Raw genomic sequence first — 24,294 nt, forward strand, 5'->3', positions numbered from 1 at the left:
TAGTTAGATAATTACCTCTTAGCCGTATGTGAAGACCTGCTTCAGTGGCCTGACCAAGACTTATAATATTGCTCGGGAATGTAGTAAACATCAGTCATTATTCTTGATTTTCCATTCTGATCGATAAAAGTGATGGTTCCCTTTCCTTTGATATCAACTTGTGTATCGTCTCCAAAGTGTGCTTTACCGGTTACAGAAACATCAAGCTTGCTGAAATACCTCTTGTCCCCTGTCATATGTTTACTCGCACCATTGTCGAGATACCATATGTTGTTTCTAGTTGTACATGTCTCGAACTTACTTGGTACAACTAACTTCTCATTTAAGTAAACCACTTCATGCATCAAGAGCTCGTCTGCATCTTCTATATGCTTATTATTGTTTTCTTCTACTTCCTGCAGCTTCAACAGTCGATCTGGACATTGTGCTGCGAAGTGGCCGGTTTGATCACAACGGAAGCAAGTAATCTGTGAGAGATTTCTGCCTCCGTAGCGATCTCGTCCTCTTCCTCTGTAGAAAGATCTACCTCCACGACCCCTTCCTCTGTAACTTCCAGTTTAACCATTGTAATCTCGGTATTGCTGATTTGCTTGATTTGCTTGTGGCTCTGTGTTAGCGTACATCAATTTACTATGATCATCTTGAGTATCTTCTTCCTCTTGTATACGCTCTTCGTAAGCCTTTAAGCGTCCAACGATATCTTCAAAGCTTATGGTATTCAAATCTAGAACTTGTTCTAGAGAGGCTACTATATGAATGAATTTTCTTCGTGGAAGGCTGTTAAGGTGATTTCTGACATGATCAAGAACTCTTGCTCTGATACCAAATATAGAATCAAGAGATTGTTTTAAGAACACAAGTAACAAAGAATATCTCTCTTTATTAATACCAAAGAAAATAACTCAAAACTTTGGTCTCTTTCTTAAACACTCAATCTCTCAAAACCTCATAAGTTGTGTCACAACTCAACACATCCTTATATAAAACTTTGCTAATCCTAATCCTAATAGGAATCCTCACATAACTAGATACCTCCTAGACACTTGACTCTTAACTCTATGTTATCACAAACACCATAGGATTAGGACTAGTTTCCATTTCAAGTTTTCTTCAAGCTTACTCCAACAGAATTATGGTGGTATGAACACAACCCATAAAATTAGTTGTGCATTTGTCGTATAGCAGAGGAAACAGTTTGTCACATATTGTTTAGTTGCAGAGTAGCCAGACAATCTTGGGCTTCATCACAGATTCCCTTTCCAAGTGATGGTTTTTGATGCACTCATTCTCTTTACTCAAACTTTCAGCATTTACTCGAATTTTTGGAGAGCGGTTAGTTTTCGGATCAACTAAAGCTTGTCATTCCCTGGATTCTTTAGAATCTATAGAAATGTAGAATAACTTATGTCCAGATTCATGTCACAAGGTATGAAAACTAAACTTCCGCCTACGGCATCATCTTGGGAAAATAATTAACGTAACCCTTTTGTTATTATTCGTTGTAGTTTTATCATACTAATTATCCCGTTTACTTTTCTTGCTTTTTAGATCTTTTAGAAACAGTTGATTTCCATCAATTTGATAAGTGAAAAAAAAAAACAATTTATCCTCTATATAATAAAACGGAAGTACATAACATTTTATTGGTAGACTATATAATATAAGTTATAAGATTAATTATTTAATTATTTATAGGTTATATAAGTTGTAATCATTAGTTAAATCTCAATTTTATATCTCTTAAAAAAAGATATTCCAAAAAATAAAATAAAATCTACACAGAATATTTAATTAACCATATATAGACAACAAAATCTCAAAACTTAATCACTTTTCTGCGGATTAAGAGTGGTTTTCGATTATACTAGCAACTATATATCAAAATAACAGAAATAATGTTTATTATAATTGATTTGATTAAATTAAAAAAAATTAGGCTAATCCGCGGAACAATCATAAGAAAACTTAAAAATATTTCAAATCCTCATATTTAGCATATTATTTTATTGCATAATATTTTATTCACAACAACTTTTAAAAACAATCACATAAATTATATTTTATATACAAATTAAAATATAAATAAAAGGAATGTCAATTCGTGCTCTAGCATGGATCTTAATCTAGTTATTGTTTATCATAGTAACCTTACAGTACATATTCTTCTTCTCGTTTTTAATCGTTTAATTGTTTCAAATTGCAATTGTAGCTGTTTTAACATTATTTAATTGTTCTTAGTATAACACTATCTTGTTGAAGTATATTTGTAAGATCTATTGAGGCATTTGGCTATTCCATTTATTAAACAAGAATATAATTAGTTGACAATTCGATATCGAAAAAAATCATTGTCATGTAAAAAATTTATGTTTTTATTATTAATATTATGTTTGCTAGTTAGTTATTTATATGTTTCTTATTTGATATCGAATACAATGGATTTTAGTATTATTGACTTAAAAATAAAATTTGGTTTTTATATTTTTGTTCGCTTATGGTAAATGTTGGCACGGTTCTGCTCGTATTTAAGGTCATTTTTTACCGAGGTAACAAGGACAGATGGACTAGAATGACACAACACAAGGACCGATGATTGTTTGCAAACAATTGATTTTTTTTTTGCTAGACGAGACATTAAACGATTTATATGAAAGCAAAAAAAAAAATTTTGAAATTATAGATTTGTCTTTTCGGGGTAAGAAATCTCTATTTTTTAAACACTTAATGCTCACCTTAATCACAATACTTGACTGGATATGGAATACGCATTAAGGCTAGTTAAACGCTTTACCAATCAAGAAGTAAATATATCTTATTTGGAATTAAAATTTCATGTGAACAATCATAAAATCTATAAAATATTCTTTTGATTTGAACTATATACTACAAAAACTTAATATCAGAATATATAATATCAAAATATCTTTGGAAAAGGAAAAATATATAGAAATATCTATTATAGAAACTACTAATTACATGTAATGACATAATTACTGTAATTTCTATAGATTTTATAACTCTCTAAATTATACTCCTCAATCAGTTTTCTCCTTTTTAGAGTGTGTTCTCCCAATTAATATAATATAGAGATATCATAATGATATTATACCATATTTTCAAAAAAATTAAGAACCGTTATGTGATCAGGTTTATAAATTATCAAGCGAAGAAAATCATTTTTTAAAACGATAGTGATCTGTATGTTTAGTAATTTAAATATGTTTAGAAAACCATATAAGTATGTTTAGTAATTTAAATATTAAATACCATTAAAGAAAACATAATATGAAAACAACAATCAATCAAATCTGTTCATATTGAGTAAAAAAAAAAAATCTGTTCATATTACAATAAAAAATATTAAATAGTTATAAAAGAAATAATTGAAAATCCTAAAATAGATATTGGTATTTTATAAAATTAAGTTTAGTAACCAATTTCATATATATATTTAATCTAAAATTTGGATATAACTTACCTTGTAAGTATACATTTAATTCCCATATTCATGGCATTGTCACGATCATTTCTCTCTATATGTAATGCCCCTCATTATAAATATGTACCAGCAAGCAACTTCACGGAATTGAAATCTCTTGTCAACAGGTAAAAGGTCTTGATCGATAATGGCTTCCATTGGCGTAATCCTATGTCTTTCCTCAGTTCTTCTCATGAGCCTTTGTCAAATTCCTACAGCTATTGAAGATGAAAGAAAGGCAAGTCATATATGTTTCGTCTTGTAACCCTAAAAACTATACAAGTATATTTGTTCTAAATTTGTATTGGCCTCTTAATATTCATTGGTTGTGATTGTGACATTTTGACGCAGGTGTATATTGCATACATGGGAGCTCTTCCTGCAAAATCTTCTTATTCTCCTATGTCTCACCATCATAATATCCTTCAAGAAGTTATTGAATCAAGGTTAAATAGTTTTTATACATAATTTTTAACAATGAGGACAGATTAATATTTCAATGTGTTGTTGATGAGCCGGCTTGAGTTGACTCAAATCTCTATCACCCAAATCTTGTTGCTTGTTATTGACATTATTGTTTTTTTATTATTATTATGCAGCTCCGTAAAAGATTCTTTGGTCAGAAGCTATGGAAGAAGTTTCAATGGTTTTGCAGCCAAAATCACTGAATCTGAAAGAGATAAACTTATTGGTGAGTTCTTATAATTATATAAAAAAGATTATGAAACTCTTTTTGATCGTTAACATGATGATGTTGATGTGATATGTGATTTGAAGGCATGGAAGGTGTGATTTCGGTATTCCCAAGCAAGGTTTATAAGATAATGACGACAAGATCTTATGAGTTCATGGGACTTGGTGATAGGAGCAACCATGTCCCTGAGGTTGAGAGCAATGTAATTGTGGGTGTAATAGACGGTGGAATCTGGCCTGAATCTAAGAGTTTCTCAGACGAAGGCATTGGCCCAATACCAAAAAAATGGAAAGGAACATGCGCAGGAGGAGCTAATTTCACATGCAACAGGTAAGTAACATTGTCATTTTTTACCTTCTCAAAATTTCTTGCGTGACAAGAAAGGATCAAAAGATAGTTATTAATTACCCTAATTCAAATACAACAGGAAGGTGATTGGAGCACGACACTATGTGGAGGACTCTGCAAGAGACACTGACGCTCATGGGTCACACACGGCTTCGACAGCTGCTGGAAACAAAGTAAAAGGAGTGAGTGTGAACGGTGTGGCAAAAGGAACTGCAAGAGGCGGTGTGCCTTTAGGTAGAATCTCTGTTTACAAAGTGTGCGAGCCAGCGGGTTGTAGTGGTGATCGACTGTTGGCTGCATTTGATGATGCTATAGCGGACGGGGTCGATGTTATAACCATTTCTATTGGAGGCGGTGTTACTCAAGTTGATATCGACCCTATTGCTATTGGATCATTTCACGCGATGGACAAAGGGATTGTTACCACGGTAGCGGTTGGAAACGCCGGCTCTAAACTTGGAAAAGCGGATAACGTTGCACCATGGCTCATATCCGTGGCTGCTTGCTCGACGGATAGAAAATTTGTTACTAATGTGGTTAATGGAGATGAAAAGATAATACCTGTAAGAAGTCTTTCCCTTATTTCACTTGATATATAGTGTGTGTCGTCATCTATCATGGTGATGTGATTAAATTATGTACATACAGGGGAGATCGATCAATGACTTCGACTTAAAAGGAAAGAAGTATCCTTTGGTGTACGGGAAAACTGCTTCAAACAACTGTACAGAGGAGCTAGCAAGGTAACTTGTGCCTCAAAGAATCCACAGTGACCTAACTCGCAACTCAAGAAATTATATGTTTATGGATATTACATTTGTGTTTTATGGTAGGGGTTGTGATAGCGGCTGCCTGAACAATGTGAAGGGAAAGATTGTGGTGTGTGATGTTCCAAATAATGTTACGGAACAGAAAATAGGGGGTGCGGTTGGAACAATCCTTCATGTAACTGATGTTGATACTCCCGGTCTTGGTCCTATTCCGGTTGCAACCTTAGATGATACCAATTATGATGCATTAAGATCTTACGTTCTCTCCTCACCGTAAGTATATATATGCTACATGTAAACAAATCTTTGATTAGATTCTCTTAAGATGTTAATGAAATTTTTTCGAGATGAGACAGAAACCCGCAAGGAACTATATTGAAGACTGTGACAGTTAAAGATAATGATGCTCCAATCGTTCCTACCTTCTCTTCTCGCGGTCCAAACAGGCTCTTTAGTGACATTTTGAAGGTAACAAACACTCAAAACAAATTAACCTAACTAAGTGATTATAATATTTGAGGGAATTTGGATTTGATCGATGACTTGACATATATATGCAGCCTGATATAACAGCACCAGGAGTGAATATACTAGCAGCATATTCACCATTAGCTCAAACGGCACTTCCTGGACAAAGCGTGGATTACTATTTCATGACCGGAACATCTATGGCTTGCCCTCATGTTGCAGGTGTAGCTGCTTATGTCAAGACAATACGCCCTGATTGGTCGGCTTCTGCCGTAAAATCCGCTATCATGACTACGGGTAATTATGAACATCTAATCGATCTAATCTCTAAATAAGAAAAAAAAGAGTTAATGAGATTTGGATCGATCCTGTTTTTTTTTTATGCAGCTTGGGCAATGAACGCTTCGAAAAATGCAGAAGCTGAGTTTGCGTATGGATCAGGATTTGTTAACCCTACAGTGGCAGTTGATCCAGGGCTTGTTTACGAAATAGCCAAAGAGGATTACTTGAACATGCTTTGCTCTTTGGACTACTCATCTGTCGGCATTAGTACTCTTGCCGGTGGAAACTTTACTTGTTCTGAAAAATCAAAGCTTACTATGAGAAATCTCAACTACCCTTCAATGTCAGCCAAAGTTTCAGCTTCATCATCTTCAGATATCACATTTTCAAGAACAGTCACCAACGTTGGGAAAAAGGGATCCACTTACAAGGCAAAATTGTCTGGGGATCCCAAACTCAGTATAAAAGTCGAACCAGACACGATCTCTTTCAAGTCACCTGGGGAGAAGAAGTCTTTCACAGTTACAGTCTCTGGCAAGAGTCTTGCTGGTATTTCTAGTATTGTGTCGGCGTCTCTGATTTGGTCAGATGGATCACACAATGTGAGAAGTCCAATCGTTGTGTATACTTAGTCATCAACCCCAAAGTCAATATAATAAAAGTATTCTATGTTATTATGATCTGTGTCTAAAGATCTTCTCGATATTAAAATTACGTTTTATTAGGTAAAATAAGGGGTTCTGTAAGTCTTTACATTTCAGGGTTCAAACACAGTGTAGGCTATGATGCAGAAGGTTCACCTTTTGAAACTCTTGTTATCACCCTTTGCTGGGAACATTCCCTCCATGTATTCGTCAAAGTTTTCATCATCCTTGCCTTCTCTATCACCACCTTCCGACTTGCGCTTTCCCGTTTTCCCTACAATATGAAACACATTATATTTCACACCTACCCAAAATTACAATATTCCATATCTTTTTCTACAAAGAATAGACCCAAAATATATTGAACTTTGCATATTACACACCTTTTCTCCTTTCCTCTTCATCTGTGTCATCTTCACTGCATGATTGATTCCTATATTTCAAAGTTAATGTATCCAACTTAATGTAATCGAAAAAGAATAACGCATGGCTCTTATTCGTAAATTAACAAGAACCTCTTTCTCCATACCGTTTTCGTTTCTGCTTTTTCTTTTCTTTACTCTCTGATTTTTCGCCCTCCTTTCTTTTTTTGTAATAGAGCTTATCCGCACATCTGGTGCCAAAAATGTTTGATATTGTGAAAACTTAGGAAACCAGGTTGTCAAGCTTTATTGAGACCAATTAAGTGTTACACAACAAAAACATTGAAAAAAACCAAGAATACAAGTACTATGGTCGTCGGTATTCAATATTCAAAACCACTACCAATTCAATTCAGAAAGCATAGAAAATAGAGATGAGCAAGCTATACAATGAATGCCTACCTCTCACAAGCTACGAGTTTTACAAGGGCTTGTTTGTCTTCTCCAGCTTCATGATAAGAAAAATTCACCTGCAAAATCAACAGAGCTCAGTGAAATAATCCGACATAAACATCAGAACAAGTAAGTGAGAAAATATCTAACGATACATGCCTCATAGCTTGCTAACCCTTCCTTTTCATCACAATGTTTGCTCCCACACATAAACTGCCCTGACAGAAAGCAGTTTCATTCACACTCAAAATTCTCATCGCAGCTACCTTAAAATAAATCACAGAGAAAAAGTTTGAAGCAATATTAACCTTTCCCAGTCATTACTTCCTTTTCCGTTCTCCATCTTAAACCCATCTACAAACATTCAAAAATAAGTCAACTGAACAAAAGTAATACAGGAAACCACGTGAGATACAGTAACTATGCATCAGAGTTTACCTTACCAGTCTTGTATCTTGACATGTCAGCTATACAGTATCTTCAATCAGTCAAGGAGATAGACATGTCGTACTCATCCACAATCCATTAAACAATACTAGAACATAAACTAAAGATTATCTATCTGGTGATGATGAACTCAAAGCAGCACAATGTATGAAAGGATACTCTTTAAAAAGCTTATCATAGTATTTTTTCACCAATCTTTGCTCCCAAGAAGGGTTCAAATCATCTTCCTCAGAACGTATAAACCTTTAAAACAAAAAAACAAAAACCCAAAATTACAGAGAGTTCAAGAGATACACAAGAAAAAAACACAAGAAACTGTCTTTTACAATTCATAAACAAAGAAAAAGTAACATATATAAGCTAACATATGGCGTATACCAAATAAGATTCACAAAAAGAAAGTCGCAGTATTCATTAAAGCAAGCATTCCAATACAAAATATACCTGTATCCTTCTCTCAGTGTGTCCTGATCCGTTTTAACGGGTAACTTGACTTCAGCTGGCTTATCCGTCCCATAAAATCGAACTGTAAAGTGACAAAAAAAAAAAAAAAAAAAAAGATGAACCTCATGAAACAGTAGCTCACTCCAGGGCAAAAGGAATAATCTTTCTAATGAAGACCAAAAAAAACAAAAACATGTAAGGCTGACTGTAGCCTCCTTCCTAGCTCAGAGGAGAAGACTGTTCATCAACCAGTTTTTGATTTAGGACATATGGATTTGGGTAAATAGAAAGCCATTTATTCACCCTAAATTCCCTAAACTTTTGTCCGTTTAAATAACTATCTAACTACAACAAAAATCGAAAGAGACACAATGAAAGAAGTGTAGTACCGTAGTCTTTTAAAAACTTCTTATGCCGCTCGTAAGCATTCAAACCACGAATATGCGCTTGGTATTGCCTACAGAGACACGATTGAGACACTCAAATTAAGAAGAACACAGAGAAGGAATCAAAATCAAAATCAAAATCGAAAGAAAAGAAGATTAACTGCTTGCGTTCTTCTCTGTCGTATATGTCAGATCTGATCGTAGCCTTAGAAGCCATGTCTCGCCGCCGATGTCCGCTGGAACTGTCGTAGACCTTATTTGAGCTTATCTCCGTCTATTTTTCCTCCGATTACACCAATTGTTTCTTAATGGGCTGGGCCGTATAGACAAACAATATGGGCCTTTGAAATGATAAAATGTCCAGATTACTGCGTGCGCGCCTAGCAGCAGCAATAGGGACTAGTACTACTACAAGACATATTGTTTGTTTTATGCTCTGTTCTCTCAACTACACATCACACGGCCTTGAGAATAACTTTTTCATTTGTTTCCAAGAAGTGATGCAGCCGAAGTTTCTAAGTCCTTCTTCATTTAGATATCACTTCAGAACGCCAACCAATGGAGTAGTTATATGCCATAGGGAGTAGGGACTGTTTGTGATTCAAATGTGCTAACATATCTATCAAACATATATATGAGAAAATAGGAATTTGGAAGTGAATATATTTGTCAAACATCTGAACAGAACCTGACAATAAACACCTAAGAGGACAATGAGGGGGAGTAAGAAGAAGAAAGAATACTGAAACGTCTTGTACAAGAACAAATCTAAAGGGTAAAAAGACTCTAAAATTACAAATCAAACCATATGACTACAAACAGCTTCCTCTTGAGTTAGAAAAGACCCGCCGCCAACCAAGAAGCTTTTAGACATCACGTGAATACCTTCTCTGATGTGTTTGTATAATAAACTTCATCTCTCTCTTCCTTGTCTCCCTTGAATATCTCAGCATCATCGAAACCTGTACACATGTTTTCAACTTTTTAAAAACCTCAAATCTTCTCAAAAAGACACAGATTGTATAAGGATGATGCTGAATCTTTTTTTACCTGGGCCCAAGTCTTCAGTATCATCCATGATCGGTACTACTTGATTCCTATGAATAGACTCTAGCAACTTCCAGTCAGCACTTCCATTCCCTTCTACACAAGCTTGGTCTCCGCAAACCCAATCTTTAAGAACATACATCATGTTGTGTGATAACGGGTCTAACGTGTCATCCCCGCTTACATGACCCCTAGAGGAGACAGAGAACCGTTACATCTATCCTTTCTTACTCCCTGGAAACTAAAAATTTGGCTGAGAAGGACAACTTACAGTTGTCTGAGGCGCATGTTGTACTGAACAAACACAAGATCGCTGAGCCGTTTTTGCTCAATGGAGTTCGTTGATTGGTATATTTGTTCGACAAGTATCTGGTTTCTCCTGGAGCTAACTGATGAACTGCACGTCTGACTAAGAACACGTACCGCAAAACGTGACAGATTCAAGCAGCTGTCTCCATATGTAGACCACCACTCAGCTAAGAACCAAGCATGTAAAGAGAGTCCAAGTAAGTGAAGCACAAATGAGATTTACACAAGAAAAAGAAAATCAAGGAAAAGTAACCATACCAGGAAGCATTGTGTCCCGAGCTCTGATTGCCAAGTTTTTGGAAAAAACTCCACTACCAGCTTTGTAGGAGGTTAACTCCTTGAGGATTTTGTCTTGAATCTTGTCATCAGGAACCAATTTCTCGACGCAATCGAGCACTGATAAGCTAATCTCACTACGCATTTCTTCACTGGCGTTATAAAAGAATTTCGGGTTAAGAATGAAGCCAGCAGCAACCAAAGGACTATGCTGTTGTTGATCCCACCATCGATCTATAATCTTCCAGTAAACTATGTAGTTCTCCCTATTAACCAGATGTGTTTTGATTGCATCTTTTGCTCGGTACATTGCTGCATAGACATACCCCGTTGCAGGCCTTTTTTCAGAAGAAACTATTCTCAAAGCACGCAAGAGAGGATCTGTTAAATGGTTAACCAACTCTACTGCCTTCCAAAACGCTTCATCGGTGATGGTATTCATTACCAACCCGCTTGGTTCTTCCGAATATGAACATTCATTCCACTCTGCTGAAGTAACCATAGCCTGCAGATTGGATTTGAGCTCGGCTATTCTACTCAATGTAGCAAAATTTGAGGCAGAAGTGCTAGATGCTGGCTGCAGGATATCATTACCCGAAGTAAATTTCCACATCAAATTCAAAACACCACTACGGTTGTAAATAAACCTTGTGATAACTCGAGCCTGTTCGATAGTCTCGCTTATCCAACCTAGCTTCCCAAATTCCTCAAGCATCTGATCTATACAATGTGCAGCACAAGGCGCCCAATATAGAGAAGGATACACATCCATCAGCTTTTTCCCAGCATCAATGTAGTGATCTTCGCATTTTGTAATCACTTGAACAACATTGGTACTGCCAATTTCTTCAACCAGCTCCCTAAGTAGCTCAAACAGTTTATCACTAGAAGACAATATCTCAGACGCCTCCACGGATTTCAGAAAGACTACTTTTTCTGGACAGTAAACCAAAAAGTTAAGGACTTTAAAGCCTTTATCAGAGTTTAGTTCCTCAACCAAAAGGGAACAGCCTGTCCTCTTCCACATTGCTTTGCATTCATCAACTTCTTTAGTCATTTCCTCAACACAATCCTTCAGTATCCAACCTCGAAGGTCATCATGAGTGGGGGCAGATACTCCGAATCCTCCAGAGGCAATAGCATCAATCATTGGTTGAAAATTAACAGAGTTTACTGCATCAAAATCAGCTCCAATGCCAAACAAAAACCGTCCGATCTCCATATGAACTGCATTCTCCTTATCTCTAAAAGAAGGGTGCACAATGTTCTTTACACTACTAATCGCCACGGGAATCAGATTGTCCATGTCTCTACCAATCAGGTCAATATTGTTGCTCCCACTACCATTCTCAAAAACGTTCTTTTTACTCCTGTAAGTTCTCTGCTTTGTTCTGCCACTCATCACACTCTCGGTTTGCACAACCACATCCGAACTACCAGGCGATTTAAAATCGTCATTCACATCAGACGGAAGCAGCAGCATTTCTCCTTCAATAGGAGGTAAAGCACCTACAGACAAAGGCTCTGAACTGGATTTTTGTCTCTTCCTCTGACGTCTCACGGTTCCATCAATACACTGCTGCAAAAAGAGCCTCACATCTTCAGGGACTTGGTCACAGATCGTGCCTTGTCCCTTTTTACCAGCAAGATGTTCCTTAACCCTAGTGATACCTCCACCTTTGAACATTTTCCTACAGTAGAGACACCTCATCTGAAGTCTATCACCGTATTTGTAGATTTCACAATGCTTCCATGCATTGTCTTGTTTCTGCGGTGTAAGAGCTACAGGTTCCAATTCCGGATCCATAAAGCCTGTACTCATTCAACAAAGAAAAAGAAAAGGTAGAGACTTTGTTAACATTCTCAAAGAACTCAAGGAATAAACAAAGCCAAGATCCCTCCAATGATCTCAAATTCTGATAATTTACACAAGCCACATTGATTGAACCATTTAAAAAGCAAACTCAAAAACCACATGCACCCAAATCTCGGCTAAACTACACAATTCAGACAGAAACAAAACAAAACAAAACAAAAACAAACCAGTCAAATTTTGTTGTACAAGGATTGATGAAGAAATACGAACCTGTTCTGGTTTGTGGCCGGTTACGAAGAAATCGGTTTCGTAGAAAAGTGATAAAATTCCGGTACAGTAGCTTCGGTTCCGGGGAAAAGGGAGCTAAAACCAGCCGGAGGTGAAGATTTCCGACGAACGGCGGAGGGAATCGGAGGAAGATAAGAGGGATGCAATGTTTGGGAGAAATTGACCCGGCCCGATTAGGGTTTGCAGAAATAGGTTTGGCAGCTTTTTTTTCTGGTTTATATGAATGAACCTATAAATCGGGCAAATCTTTTATTATGGCGTCACCCAATTTGTTTTCCGTTTTTAACATTTCGTTACTTATCCTTTTAATTACATTAATACGACATCGTTTGATTTTTAGGGCGTTTTCTAATTAAACGACATCGTTTCTTTTTTTTTCGACGCCGTGTTCTATTTCTCCGATTAGCGTCGGTCGTCTTCTCTCTCAGTCTTTGATCTGGTTTCTTCTGTTTACTTAATCTCTTCTTGTGGGCGAAATGTCTTCTTGATTGAGACAGCATCAGAGGTATGTGTTTATTTTGTGATTGATCAAAGCTCAGAAAGTATGATAAGAAGAACTTGTTTGATCTACTTCTAAAAACTCGTGATGTTGAGATTGTAGCAAGAAATGAGTGGGCATTGTATGTGTTTGAATATTAATACTGTAGTTGCTGAATTGAAATGTGCAGGTGTATGTACATTTGTTTTCGGTGAGGCATTTCGTCGAACAGTTAGAGGACGAGTTTAAGATGGATAAGCTTCTTGAGAATCATCAGTTTGCGACGCATGCCATCGCTGCTTCGGCTTCTGTATCGTTAGGAACTGCTCTCGCTTATCCTCTGGATACAATCAAAACCATTATCCAGGTTTCTTCCTTCTTCAACAAATTTGTATTCTGTTATTTTCTATCACTTCGATTCTGTGGGAGTTTGATTACAACATTGAACTGTATAGGTTGGTTCAGGACCCAGTAAGAAATTAGGCCCCTTTCAAGTTGTGAATAGAGTTTTTCGTTTCTCTGGCTATTCAGGTTCGCAAATTACTTTTTTTTTAGATTTCAATCGTTTTCTGATTCTGCATCAAGCAAAAAAGGGCATATTGTCGACTGTTTCTGGCATTTTTGGACACCAATGCAGGTCTGTACAGTGGTCTTGGATCGTTAACTCTAGGAAGAATTTCAGGTGTTGGTGCAAGGTTTGGTGTCTATGAGATTCTAACAGCTTTCTACAAAGGTATTACACAGCTCCCGTGTCTCGTTTGTTGTGTCTAAATTCGATGATTCGATATAAGGAACAATACCTGCTTGAGTGGAACCTTGGTCTTGAAGAAAGCTATAGAGTACTTACTATATGAATTCATTTTGTTTCAGATGGTCGACATGATAACTATGTGAGTGTTGGTGAAGCTTTTCTAGCTGGAATGGTGGGAGGTGCAGCAGAAACAGTGGTGACTTCTCCATTTGAGCTAATCAAAGTCAGAAAACAAGTGACTGCTGCATCACGGGGTCCAAATGCTGCCGCTGTTGCAGAGACCGCACCTGTTTCACCCATGATCACAAAACTGCTGAGAAGATACACTCTTGATGTAAAGTCGTTGACGCAAACAGTTAGTCTCTTATCCGTCTTGAATCATAAACACCCAAACATGACAGCCGCTTTGCAAGAGTACCCGTGGATGATGACTGGGACAGGAAACCCACCATCAGCCATGGATGTTAAGAGACCGCTCGATGTTGCATCACTTGAAGGATATAGAGCTTTATGGAGGAATCTACGTTCGGGTCTTGTAAGAGATTGTCTTTATGGAGGAGTGTTCTTCTCGACGTGGCAGTTTCTTCATGAGGCAATGGTCGGTTGGAAAGCTGTTGGAATGAATCCCCTACCCAGGTACTTAACTCTCAAACTATAGAGTTCTGAATCAACTTGAAACTTTATTGATTCTGCAAAACTTGTTGAATTCAGTTCTGAAGAAGAAATCGGACCTTTATCTCCGGTAGCAATTAGCATTGCAGCTGGGATTTCTGGTGCCATTGCAGCTGCAGCATCTCATAGCTTTGACACAGCAAGAACACGTGCGCAGTGTGTAATATTGCCGAAGGTAAAACAAAATCTACCCTCATTATCTTACAAAGGGATATATGAAACTCAAAGCTCTGTTTTCAATTTCTTTATGTTTGGTTTTCTATTGATTTTTGACAGTATACAGCAAAAGAGAGGAAGTTCCTGAAATGGAATAAACCTGGGAAGAGATTAGAGAGATGGACAGGAATACATCCTACAGATAGAAATCTTCTGTTCCGAGGTATTGGTATAAGGATGGCTCGAAGCTCTGTTGCATCGACGGTGATCGTTGGAAGTTATTACTTAGCTGTCGATCTATTGGTTCCCAAGTGAAATCAGACAAAGGGCTACGAATCTGTCTTGTGATAATCTTAAAAGATATACAATACCTCAATATTGTGATAATCTTTAGCTTCCGTTTGTAATACAATAAAAGAGATTTTGTATTGATATGCATCAATTATACTCTGTTAAGTATTTGTCTCTAACGTCAACATCTTTGTAATGCATTTGCTGAAACTATTGACAGAACCTTTTCAGACTGTTGATGACAATAGCTTGAAAACATGTTGGTAAACGATGTGGAATATGCAGCACAGTACGACTCTAGTTAATAACTTGTCATTGCCCTAACCGAGATTATGAACAACCTTTTGGGAAGAGATCTTCAGAATCGAACAAAATCAACTAAAAATGTGACAACAAAAGGTTACTAGATTCAACTTTTTGTAAACACAGTTGCTGATTCTACAATTGTATTAGAAGCTTAAACAAGGGAGATAAAGACATTTAATTGATGAATGACTCAAAACCATGTATATGCCAATGAGTAAAACCAATCTAAGGACCCTAAGGTTAAGTGAAACTGGAACATTTCTGAGGTTATCATTTTCAAAAAAATAACAAAATGTATCAATTTCTAATCGAGATAATGAACAAGATTCTTCCAAATGAATCATCTAGAATCTAACATAATCAACTAAAGAAATGACAAATTCGTATAACATAAGCAGATACTTCAATGGAAACAAATATGTAATCAAAATGGATAAGAGAAACAGAATAAAAGGCAAAATCCATAATCGAAACTCAAACAAAACGTCTTACACAATCCAAAAGAGGTTCCACAATTTTTAACCATATAGGAAATGAGAAACCCTAGAAACTAAAATTTCGATAACAAAAAGCTTAAAAGCGTCCTTGTCGGAAATCGAAATTTCTCAGAACCTGAGCTTGGTGAAGAACCATCTGTTCTTGCCAGTCTTGAACCTCTCCTCAAGCTTAGCCTTGGCCTCCTTAAGAGCAGCAACCTTCTTATCCTTGGACTGAAGGGCATCAAGGGTCGCCACTTCCTTGAGATCCACGTCGAGTGTGTAACGCGTGGGCATCAGATGCTGGTAGTTAACGAGCTTGATGAAACACTTAACCCTAGATTTCTTGGCAGTCTTCTTGGCTGAGTCTTTGCGGATGACTTTGCTCGGGTACTTCTTGAGTCCGGCGACGAGGCAGTGTCCGTAGCCACGGTCACGGGTACCGTCGTCGAAGGATTTGACGATGACGGCTTTCTTCCCGGCGTAACGTCCTTGAAGAAGGATCACAGCCTTGTTCTGCTTCAAGAACTTCACCATTGTTGAACTTCGATGCTGAGATCTTTCTCCTTCTCTGGTTTCGTCTCTCTGGCTGCTATGAACCCTAAGTGGCGGATTCTATGAGAAATGCGGCTTTAATAGTGATCCCAAAAACTCTTTGTGGAGAGGACTGAGAAAAAACCCTAGCACCTCTTATTGGGCCGTTAGGTCAAACCCATTTCTATTTTGGGCTTTGTATTGTTGATGAAACCCGGCTCGGTGAAATGTAAACTCTTTTCTCTTTCTTTTTTTTTTTTTTTTTTTTTTCCATACCATTTTAAGGTTCTCTATCTCCTTTTTAAAAAAATCAAAATTACTAATTTTAATGTCTATTTTAGAAACAAAACTATTGATACTCCGAGACATTCAAACGTGTGACTACTTTTTGTATAGCACTAGATTTGCCTTGCAATTGCTCGAAAACTCTTCTAGCAGCAAGTTGATAACTTTTGTGTGCTTAAAATGTGTCATCCAGCTTTATTATATTTTAAAAATGGTATGCTTGACTTTGTAAGCCCCTATGATTATGGAGTGTGAACATCATCAATATTTACAAATCCGTGGATTGATTACATATCAATTTTAAAAACTTTGCTTGGCCGGTTACATCAAGTCTGCGCAAGTAAGTGTAGGTGTCATATATATTTATTTATATATAGTATAGGGCGTTAGAATTGTGTATAATAAATACAAATGACAAAATAAGATCAAACTGAACCGACCGAATGAAATCCATTCACATGGACCATAGAACTTGTCTCTCCCTGTTATTTTATTTTTAAAAAATATCGTCGATATGCATTTAATTTTTTGTTAATCTCTATGCAATTAATATTCATAACTAACTTATTTGGTTGAGTTTTAAACAAGTAAAAGCATATATAAAGTTGAAAAGGAGAAAATTTGTTCGAAACTTCGAATCACATAAAAATATCATTTTGATTAGTATCATATTGTGTAGTAAGTGGATATGGTATCAATAAAGCTATATCAACCAATTTTTTTGGTTTGTTTCATAGTTATCCAAAACAGTTACACACATAAACAAATCAGTTATGAAAAATTTCGTTAAAGTGTAGTGATTAGCCCACTAGTTTATTTAAAGGATTAAAGCTGATCAAATGTTAAGTGTTTGGTTCCCAAAGTACATATGCTGGTGAAAACAAATTCGTTGCAAATTTCTTCTTCTTTTTTTTTTTTGTTATTTATTTTAATAAATGTATAACTTATTCGAACAAAAAATTCGTTTAACAGTAAATATGTCATGTTTTTATTTATTTATTTTTAGAAAAAAAAGAATAAATAAATGTTACTATAATCAAGAGATTTCTAAGTTCAAGAACCAAACCATAAGCTAACTCATTTTCTAGTGTGGTTGAACCCAATTCTTTGTTTGAGTATAGAAAATCGATCTTTTGTTGTAAACTTTTTGATGTTATTACATATATAATTGTTTTTCGTGTTTCATAGATTAAAACTATATTTTTCTATTATGAACTTAGTGTATTGTAAAATCTTATAGTATATGTTAAACATTTAGAAAAAAAATCAAATGTCTCTATATACGGTATGAAGTTCGATTCTTAGCAGAGAATAATGTTAGGAAAAAGTATAAAATAAAATATACATGATCTATCATTTAGTTGTTAATTGATAATAAGAAAGTTTGAGGTAAGATTATAATGTTTAGGTACATCATAATAATAAAGGTGTCAAAATTTTTAGTTCAAATTTATATGTCTATATTGACAAAAATCAATATCTATATATTGATATTCTTTATTTTGTAACCGGCGTAACTGAGATCTGATATATAAATAAATGTCTCAATAAATTTACACTGATTTTAGCAAGACACCCCGAATACATGCCGTGCATCTAAACTTCTTTGGCACTATACACAGTATAAAAGAATACAAAGAGGGTTTATTCTTTAATAATCACTAATTTTAGTAAACATATAATGCTAATTATTAATTAATAGAAAGTTAAAAAGGAAAATCAGAGAAAGTAGAATATTTACTTTATATTTTTGTCAACAGAAGAGAATTTTTTTCCTTGACGACAAATGAAAATAATTTTTTTTTTTAAAATTTCCTTGCGAATAATTTATATGATTAAACTTAACTCACCAAAAAAAAAGTAGAAAGAAAAGAGAAAATAAAGCAAGCAAAAATGCTTATTCAGACAGAGATAGCCATAAAAATAAAATAAAAAGGAGAAAAGAGTAGAGGAGAGAATTTGTTCGGGCAAGGAAGGTCATTGATGTGTCAATGTTACGCACAGCGCAGGGAAAAGAGAGCAGATAATAATAAAAGGCTCTCTCTTTCTTTCTCTCTCTCTCTCCTCTCTAATCTTTAATCCAGAGGAGAAGAGAGGTTTCCTCTAATTCCCCGGAGAATCTGGAGCTAAATCTTTTTCACTTACCTTTCTTTTAATTCTTCTTTGACAAGGAGTAGTAGCAAGAAAACCCTTTTGGAGATTCGTTTGTGTTTTCTCTGTTTCTTTTGTGTGTGTGTTTGAGCTGTCTTAATATTTGATCATGGAGAGATCTAATTCTAAAGATTTCTATAACTTCGCTCGGACGACTTCTTCAGGTCTACTTCTCTCTTTCTTTCTTTTAAGCTCTCTCTCTGTTTCAAATCGTGTAAAGTTTCTTTCTTTGATCCGAGATGTGGAATGATTTGATTTGCTTCTGATTTGGAATCACTTTTAAAGAAACTTTATTTATATATATGTTTGATGTAACAGAGAAGATGATTTTTTCAAGTTGATCTGGAACCTAGAAGTTTTGCTTTAAGTAGTGTCGTTCCAAAGCATGAAATGAAATTGAGATTTGTTTACACTGAGAGCTTTAGTTCTAGTTTTAATTCTGGTTGTTCAACTAACATGTGTGTGATGAAAACGGTTGTTATTTTTTATTCTTGTGCAGATAATAATAATGCTCTTTTTGACGCATCTCAATATGAGTTCTTTGGTCAAAGTCTTGAAGAAGTTGAATTGGGTGGTCTTGATGAAGATGCGTCTGTTCGTGGACATGTTGATGATGAAGAGTATCACTTGTTTGATAAAAGAGAGGTAATGGTATCTTTTTTTTTTTTTTTTTCAATTGGACTGTGTTCTTCTTGGATGGTTTTATACGAAATAAATGGATGATTAAAACAAATATTTTTTCACTTGTGGTTTCAGGGTGCTGGTTTAGGATCTTTGTCTGAGATGGATGATCTTGCCACAACTTTTGCAAAGGTTAGCATATTTTTAGTATTATTCGCTGAGAAATGCGGTTAATTTCGATACTATTATTATCCATCCTTTTGTTACCATTTTTTCATCGTCTCTCTTGAGATAAATCAATCTGTCTTTATCAGCTTCTTATTCTTACTTGTTCTCTACTTTACTTATCTTAATATTTTGGTCTTATCTTCTGCAGCTGAACAGAAATGTTACTGGGCCCAAACACCTTGGAGTAATTGGTGACAGAGGATCAGGGTCCTTTTCAAGGGAAAGTGAGTTTGGTTTTTACTGTTTACTTTCAAGAGTTTTCTGTAGCTTGCTTTTATTTTCTTGTTCTTCTATGGTGACTTTTTCTTCTTCTTGAACTATGCAACTGAGAGTAAAAACTGTGAGCTAGTACTTTTAGATATATACACTATGGGTTCAAAAATATTATGATCTTATCTCCTCTTTCTGGAGGTGATGGTTTGGTTTTGAGAGATGAGTTGTGGTAGTTGAAATGATGATTTTGGTTCTCTATTTGCAATTACAAGTCAATTCATTACAAGCTTTTTTCTAAACAGTACTTTTATCTCCAGGTTCCACTGCTACAGATTGGACACAGGATAATGAGTTCACAAGCTGGTTGGACCAACACACGCTTGAAGAACAAGCTCAGGAAGCTAGTTGGCCTTCACAGCCACAGTCATCTGCCAATTCAAATTCTCTGTACAGGACATCCTCATATCCTCAGAAGCAAACACAGCTGCAACATTACAGTAGCGAACCGATTATTGTACCAGAATCCGCGTTTACATCTTTTCCTTCGCCTGGCAAAAGATCACAACAGTCTTCACCGAGCCATATTCATCGTGCTCCTTCTCTTCCTGGTGGTAGTCAGTCGAATTTTTCTGCTCCAAATGCATCTCCTCTGTCAAACTCGACTTACCATCTTTCAGGATTGTCACATGGACCGCCGCATTACGGTAGTAATTTGGCTAGATATGCCTCATGTGGTCCTACTCTTGGTAACATGATGCAACCTCCTCACTGGGTGACTGACCCTGGCCTTCTGTACGGTGAGCATTCGGGGTTGTTACACAGTCTAGTACAACAGCAGCATTTGCAACAATTGCCTCCTCGGAATGGTTTCACTTCTCAACAGTTGATATCCCTTCAGCAGAGACAATCTCTAGCTCATCTCGCTGCATTGCAATCTCAACTGTATAGTTCCTATCCTTCTCCATCACAAAAAGCTCCTTTTGGTGTTGGTGAAGTAAGGGAACACAAACATAAATCATCTCATAGAAGTCGAAAGAACCGAGGCATCTCCCAACAGAACTCGGATTTGGCTAGCCAGAAAAGTGAAAGTGGGTTGCAGTTTAGATCAAAGTACATGACTTCAGAAGAGATAGAGAGTATTCTCAAGATGCAGCATTCCAATTCTCACAGTAGTGACCCTTATGTTAATGACTATTACCACCAAGCTCGGCTTGCCAAAAAGTCAGCTGGATCAAGAACAAAGCCTCCTCAGTTGTATCCTTCTCATTTGAAGGATCACCAATCCCGGTCCCGTAATAGTAGTTCAGATCAGCAACCACAAGTTCATGTGGATGCTCTTGGAAAGATTACACTTCCTTTTATTTCCAGGCCACGAGCCTTACTCGAGGTTGACTCTCCGCCTAGCTCTGGTGATGGAAGGTCTGGTCATAAGGGATCTGAAAAGCATCTGGAAGATGAGCCTCTTGTTGCAGCTAGGGTCACTATTGAAGATGCTTTTGGAGTTCTTATTGATATAGTTGACATTGATAGGACTCTCCAATTCAACAGGCCACAAGATGGAGGAGCTCAGCTCAAGAGAAAACGACAGATCCTGCTTGAAGGATTAGCAACTTCGCTTCAACTTGTTGATCCCTTCAGCAAAACAGGCCAGAAAACAGGATTAACCGCCAAGGATGATATTGTCTTTCTACGCATAGCTACACTTCCCAAGGGTCGGAAACTGCTCACAAAGTATCTACAGCTTCTTGTCCCTGGTACTGAGATTGCTCGTGTTGTCTGTATGGCTGTATTCCGCCACCTCAGGTTTCTCTTTGGTGGTTTACCGTCAGATAGCCTTGCAGCAGAGACAATAGCTAATCTAGCTAAAGCAGTTACGGTTTGTGTTCAAGCAATGGACCTCCGAGCACTGAGTGCTTGTCTTGCAGCTGTTGTTTGTTCTTCAGAACAGCCACCACTCCGTCCCATAGGAAGCCCTTCAGGTGATGGAGCATCAGTTGTGTTGGTATCTCTCCTTGAGAGAGCTGCTGAAGTAGTAGTAGTAGTGGCGGCGGTTCCACGTGTCAACAACAACTCGAATGATGGACTCTGGAGAGCTTCGTTTGATGAATTCTTCTCTCTTCTTACTAAATATTGCAGGAGCAAGTATGAGATGATCCATGGTCAGAACCAGGATAATGCATCTGATGTGTTGGAGCTAGCTATAAAGAGGGAGATGCCTGCTGAGCTTCTACGTGCGAGTCTACGTCATACTAATGAAGACCAGAGGAATTTCTTACTAAACTTTGGTCGTAGAGCATCGCCAGTTAACGAGTCAACAACAACAACCCGCGCAAGTGGTGGTCAGATCAAGTCAGAATTTGTGAGGGGTTAAAGTTTTAATAACCATATAGGAAACAATCATGGGCGGTGGTGTGAGTGGCTGCTGGTGTAGAAGGGCTCAGGTGATAAAATGTGTTGTTCGTTTAGATTGGTGCGTTTTAGTTGTCTTTGAACTTCTTCTTTAAGTTCCTCCTTATGGTGGTTGAAAGCTGGGGAAAGGGAAAAAATGAAAGTGGGAGTTGGTAAAAACAGGAACTGAATTCTCTCCGGAGGAGCTGTATTTTTGTTGCTCTGTGATGGAAAACTCCTTATCTGGTAGGACTCATTTAGGGTTTTAGGAGTTTGGAAGGAGACTAGTGTTTGTGACCCCTGTATAGACTGATGGTGAATGGTGATTGGTGTACGATGATGCTGATGGTGCTGCTTTAATGGTGATGTGATGGTCTTGGTTTGACATGTGATGGTGAATTGTGGTGGCGTGCGTGGCTAAGAGGTCTTTTGTTGTCTTAGCTTCTTGTGGGTCTGTTTTCAAATATGGGCATTGTAATAATAAGGAACGCAAAGTTTTTAAAACGTTGTTTCTTTTGGATCATATGTCTCGAATGTATACTTCTGTTATTTTGTAAGAAGTTGAAAACTTGAAATGTTGTTATGCTTTTATGCAAAGCTTATTGGTACTACTAGAGTATATAAAGCTCCTTTGAGTCGCTCTCAAGCTGGTAATGTCAATATTTATATATATAAAGAAAATATTCTCTCCTCCGTTTCAAAATATAATATGTTTTGAGTGAAAGTATATAGATTAAAAAATAATCACTTTAAAAAAATTCAATCAATCATACTGCATAAAATAAATAATAAAAAATAGAAAAGTAATTTAAAAGTTACTTAAAAAGTTGAAAACATGAAACAAAGAAAAACCTCTAAAATATCATATATTATAAAACAAAAAAAAACCTCTAAAACATTTTATATTATGAAAGAGAGGAAGTAACGTATTAAGGAATTTGAAACATAACTATGAATCCGGTTGAGATTAGTTAATTATTCGAAGTAAGTCTAAACTAAACCAACGAAAAACTGGAGTGGTAGTTATGGACAGTGGAGCCAATGTAATTTTGGAAAATGGTAGGAATTAAGACACGTGAAGCATGTCTTTTTCAAGCTTGGAACTGCTCACATGCCACGTGCACTTTAGCTGTCTCTCCTTTTCCTTTTTATCTTCTTTTCATACAAGAAAAAGACATGACCCGAACTGAGATATGATGAGGTCTTCATGTTTGTCTGAATTTTTTACTTTTGTTTTCTGAATTTTGTTTTTACTTGATGTTTTTTCTCTTACATGTACTTATGCCGTAACGAAGTGTCTACATTGTACTTTTTACCTAGCCTAACCGACTTCTTTTTTCTGCAGGCGACGACGAATACTTTTACTATTTGTTTATTTTTACCTAGTCTACCATTGACACGTGAAGCATGTTTTGAGTCCTCATTGGTCGAAAGAGTAATGTTAGGGATCTCCAAATTAAAGTTAACGTACTATGTAAATTTTGTGGTGATCAAAATTTATGTACAAACCTTTGATTTAAAAAATTATTAAAAAAAATAGACCAGAACCGGTAGACATTTAAAAAGATTGCATTTATATTAAAAATAAATAAACTAACTAAAATAGCTATATTTATGTAATATTAATTACGCTATGAGAAATAAACACAAATTTTGCATCTCTCAGATTCAACCTCACCAAAGATCAAACTATATAGAAAGGTAAATGTACGATGCTACAAAATTGATTAATGTACAAAGATGAATACAAAGAGAGAATTCTAGAGAGAGGAAAACGTTTTAGAGTGAGAAAGCTCTCAAAATCAAAAGGAAGATCACTTGAATAGTGACAATTGATTTCCGTAATCTCAAATTTGATCTATGTGTCCATATCAACATTAAATGTGAACCATATTCAACACTAAATTGGTTAAGTTATGTGTTCGATTAAACATTTCTGCGTAAAACTCTAATTGATTACAAGAAAAACTTTGATTTCCTACCGCAAATAACATAAAAATGTTTCCTATACCATTTTCTTACAAAAAGGCTCATAGGAAATGTCTCGTAGAAAATCGATTTTTGTAAGAATTTTGAATGAATTTTTGGAAAGTGGAAGGAATCTATTACAGCTCTAAGAGAAATATTGGATTATGTGAAGGAATCCATTATTTTCTGAAAATATCATCGAATGATCAATGATGTATCACAAAAACAAAAAAAAAAATATCACAAAAAAAAATATGGCTTAAA

At 36.2% G+C, this 24,294-nt stretch overlaps 6 protein-coding genes across 13 annotated transcripts; 3 read left to right on the forward strand and 3 right to left on the reverse strand.

Moving 5' to 3' along the window:
- Positions 1 to 3,524: 3,524 nt before the first annotated feature.
- LOC104718887 (subtilisin-like protease SBT4.2) lies at positions 3,525 to 6,717 on the forward strand. Its single transcript, XM_087470125.1, has 10 exons — positions 3,525 to 3,716; positions 3,830 to 3,924; positions 4,078 to 4,169; positions 4,256 to 4,502; positions 4,600 to 5,083; positions 5,169 to 5,263; positions 5,354 to 5,563; positions 5,647 to 5,758; positions 5,851 to 6,055; positions 6,146 to 6,717. Exons 1-10 carry the CDS (start codon positions 3,627 to 3,629, stop codon positions 6,670 to 6,672), a joined length of 2,157 nt encoding a protein of 718 aa, XP_087326251.1. The 5' UTR covers positions 3,525 to 3,626; the 3' UTR covers positions 6,673 to 6,717.
- Positions 6,718 to 6,743: 26 nt separating this feature from the next.
- On the reverse strand, positions 6,744 to 9,067 carry LOC104718886 (uncharacterized). 7 transcript variants are annotated; one of them, XR_015568963.1, is made up of 11 exons: positions 8,938 to 9,064; positions 8,780 to 8,847; positions 8,391 to 8,472; positions 8,106 to 8,189; positions 7,943 to 7,977; positions 7,808 to 7,853; positions 7,659 to 7,712; positions 7,509 to 7,576; positions 7,214 to 7,297; positions 7,068 to 7,102; positions 6,744 to 6,958 (listed from the first exon to the last, which is right to left on the reverse strand). XR_015568963.1 is itself a non-coding variant. In XM_087470126.1 (11 exons), exons 1-11 carry the CDS (start codon positions 8,991 to 8,993, stop codon positions 6,837 to 6,839), a joined length of 744 nt encoding a protein of 247 aa, XP_087326252.1. In that variant the 5' UTR covers positions 8,994 to 9,067; the 3' UTR covers positions 6,744 to 6,836. The 7 variants fall into 7 exon arrangements, 2 of the variants coding, with proteins under 2 accessions (XP_087326252.1, XP_019086141.2); XR_015568962.1 differs by having other exon boundaries at positions 7,068 to 7,117; XR_015568965.1 differs by having other exon boundaries at positions 7,068 to 7,117; positions 7,659 to 7,717.
- A 344-nt stretch (positions 9,068 to 9,411) lies between these two features.
- Positions 9,412 to 12,938, reverse strand: LOC104718885 (uncharacterized). 2 transcript variants are annotated; one of them, XM_010436704.2, is made up of 5 exons: positions 12,495 to 12,938; positions 10,391 to 12,220; positions 10,095 to 10,299; positions 9,827 to 10,014; positions 9,412 to 9,738 (listed from the first exon to the last, which is right to left on the reverse strand). In XM_010436704.2, the coding sequence occupies exons 2-5, from the start codon at positions 12,213 to 12,215 to the stop codon at positions 9,650 to 9,652; spliced, it is 2,307 nt and encodes a 768-aa protein (XP_010435006.1). In that variant the 5' UTR covers positions 12,216 to 12,220; positions 12,495 to 12,938; the 3' UTR covers positions 9,412 to 9,649. The 2 variants fall into 2 exon arrangements, with proteins under 2 accessions (XP_010435006.1, XP_087326660.1); XM_087470534.1 differs by lacking the exon at positions 12,495 to 12,938 and having other exon boundaries at positions 10,391 to 12,456.
- LOC104718884 (uncharacterized) lies at positions 12,764 to 15,028 on the forward strand. The gene is made up of 7 exons (XM_010436703.3): positions 12,764 to 13,017; positions 13,181 to 13,357; positions 13,446 to 13,521; positions 13,628 to 13,723; positions 13,861 to 14,377; positions 14,453 to 14,588; positions 14,690 to 15,028. Exons 2-7 carry the CDS (start codon positions 13,241 to 13,243, stop codon positions 14,882 to 14,884), a joined length of 1,137 nt encoding a protein of 378 aa, XP_010435005.1. The 5' UTR covers positions 12,764 to 13,017; positions 13,181 to 13,240; the 3' UTR covers positions 14,885 to 15,028.
- Positions 15,029 to 15,609: 581 nt separating this feature from the next.
- On the reverse strand, positions 15,610 to 16,297 carry LOC104718883 (large ribosomal subunit protein eL27x). Its single transcript, XM_010436702.3, has one exon. The coding sequence runs from the start codon at positions 16,177 to 16,179 to the stop codon at positions 15,772 to 15,774; it is 408 nt and encodes a 135-aa protein (XP_010435004.1). The 5' UTR covers positions 16,180 to 16,297; the 3' UTR covers positions 15,610 to 15,771.
- A 1,942-nt stretch (positions 16,298 to 18,239) lies between these two features.
- On the forward strand, positions 18,240 to 22,673 carry LOC104718881 (protein PAT1 homolog 2). The gene is made up of 5 exons (XM_087470535.1): positions 18,240 to 18,776; positions 19,112 to 19,257; positions 19,369 to 19,425; positions 19,610 to 19,685; positions 19,992 to 22,673. The coding sequence occupies exons 1-5, from the start codon at positions 18,722 to 18,724 to the stop codon at positions 22,043 to 22,045; spliced, it is 2,388 nt and encodes a 795-aa protein (XP_087326661.1). The 5' UTR covers positions 18,240 to 18,721; the 3' UTR covers positions 22,046 to 22,673.
- The last annotated feature ends 1,621 nt before the right edge of the window (positions 22,674 to 24,294 follow it).

Source organism: Camelina sativa, chromosome 10 (genome assembly GCF_030686135.1).
Source record: "Camelina sativa cultivar CO46 ecotype springtype chromosome 10, ASM3068613v1".
Classification (NCBI taxonomy): Eukaryota; Viridiplantae; Streptophyta; class Magnoliopsida; order Brassicales; family Brassicaceae; genus Camelina; species Camelina sativa.

What these genes read in the sequence shown, in the direction of transcription:
- LOC104718883 (XM_010436702.3), bottom strand. Translation starts at nt 16,179, where the DNA reads ATGGTGAAGTTCTTGAAGCAGAACAAGGCTGTGATCCTTCTTCAAGGA.
- LOC104718881 (XM_087470535.1), top strand. Translation starts at nt 18,722, where the DNA reads ATGGAGAGATCTAATTCTAAAGATTTCTATAACTTCGCTCGGACGACT. An exon ending in CGCTCGGACGACTTCTTCAG is followed by an intron (nt 18,777 to 19,111) that starts GTCTACTTCTCT and finishes ATTCTTGTGCAG; the next exon opens with ATAATAATAATGCTCTTTTT. An exon ending in TTGCCACAACTTTTGCAAAG is followed by an intron (nt 19,426 to 19,609) that starts GTTAGCATATTT and finishes TATCTTCTGCAG; the next exon opens with CTGAACAGAAATGTTACTGG.
- LOC104718884 (XM_010436703.3), top strand. Translation starts at nt 13,241, where the DNA reads ATGGATAAGCTTCTTGAGAATCATCAGTTTGCGACGCATGCCATCGCT. An exon ending in TCGTTTCTCTGGCTATTCAG is followed by an intron (nt 13,522 to 13,627) that starts GTTCGCAAATTA and finishes ACACCAATGCAG; the next exon opens with GTCTGTACAGTGGTCTTGGA. An exon ending in AGTGTGTAATATTGCCGAAG is followed by an intron (nt 14,589 to 14,689) that starts GTAAAACAAAAT and finishes GATTTTTGACAG; the next exon opens with TATACAGCAAAAGAGAGGAA.
- LOC104718886 (XM_019230596.2), bottom strand. Translation starts at nt 8,993, where the DNA reads ATGGCTTCTAAGGCTACGATCAGATCTGACATATACGACAGAGAAGAA. An exon ending in GACAGAGAAGAACGCAAGCA is followed by an intron (nt 8,848 to 8,937) that starts GTTAATCTTCTT and finishes GTGTCTCTGTAG; the next exon opens with GCAATACCAAGCGCATATTC. An exon ending in TGAAGAGGAAAGGAGAAAAG is followed by an intron (nt 6,959 to 7,067) that starts GTGTGTAATATG and finishes TTCATATTGTAG; the next exon opens with GGAAAACGGGAAAGCGCAAG.
- LOC104718885 (XM_087470534.1), bottom strand. Translation starts at nt 12,230, where the DNA reads ATGAGTACAGGCTTTATGGATCCGGAATTGGAACCTGTAGCTCTTACA. An exon ending in TCGGGACACAATGCTTCCTG is followed by an intron (nt 10,300 to 10,390) that starts GTATGGTTACTT and finishes CTTGGTTCTTAG; the next exon opens with CTGAGTGGTGGTCTACATAT. An exon ending in AACATGCGCCTCAGACAACT is followed by an intron (nt 10,015 to 10,094) that starts GTAAGTTGTCCT and finishes TGTCTCCTCTAG; the next exon opens with GGGTCATGTAAGCGGGGATG.
- LOC104718887 (XM_087470125.1), top strand. Translation starts at nt 3,627, where the DNA reads ATGGCTTCCATTGGCGTAATCCTATGTCTTTCCTCAGTTCTTCTCATG. An exon ending in GCTAATTTCACATGCAACAG is followed by an intron (nt 4,503 to 4,599) that starts GTAAGTAACATT and finishes CAAATACAACAG; the next exon opens with GAAGGTGATTGGAGCACGAC. An exon ending in ATCCGCTATCATGACTACGG is followed by an intron (nt 6,056 to 6,145) that starts GTAATTATGAAC and finishes TTTTTTATGCAG; the next exon opens with CTTGGGCAATGAACGCTTCG.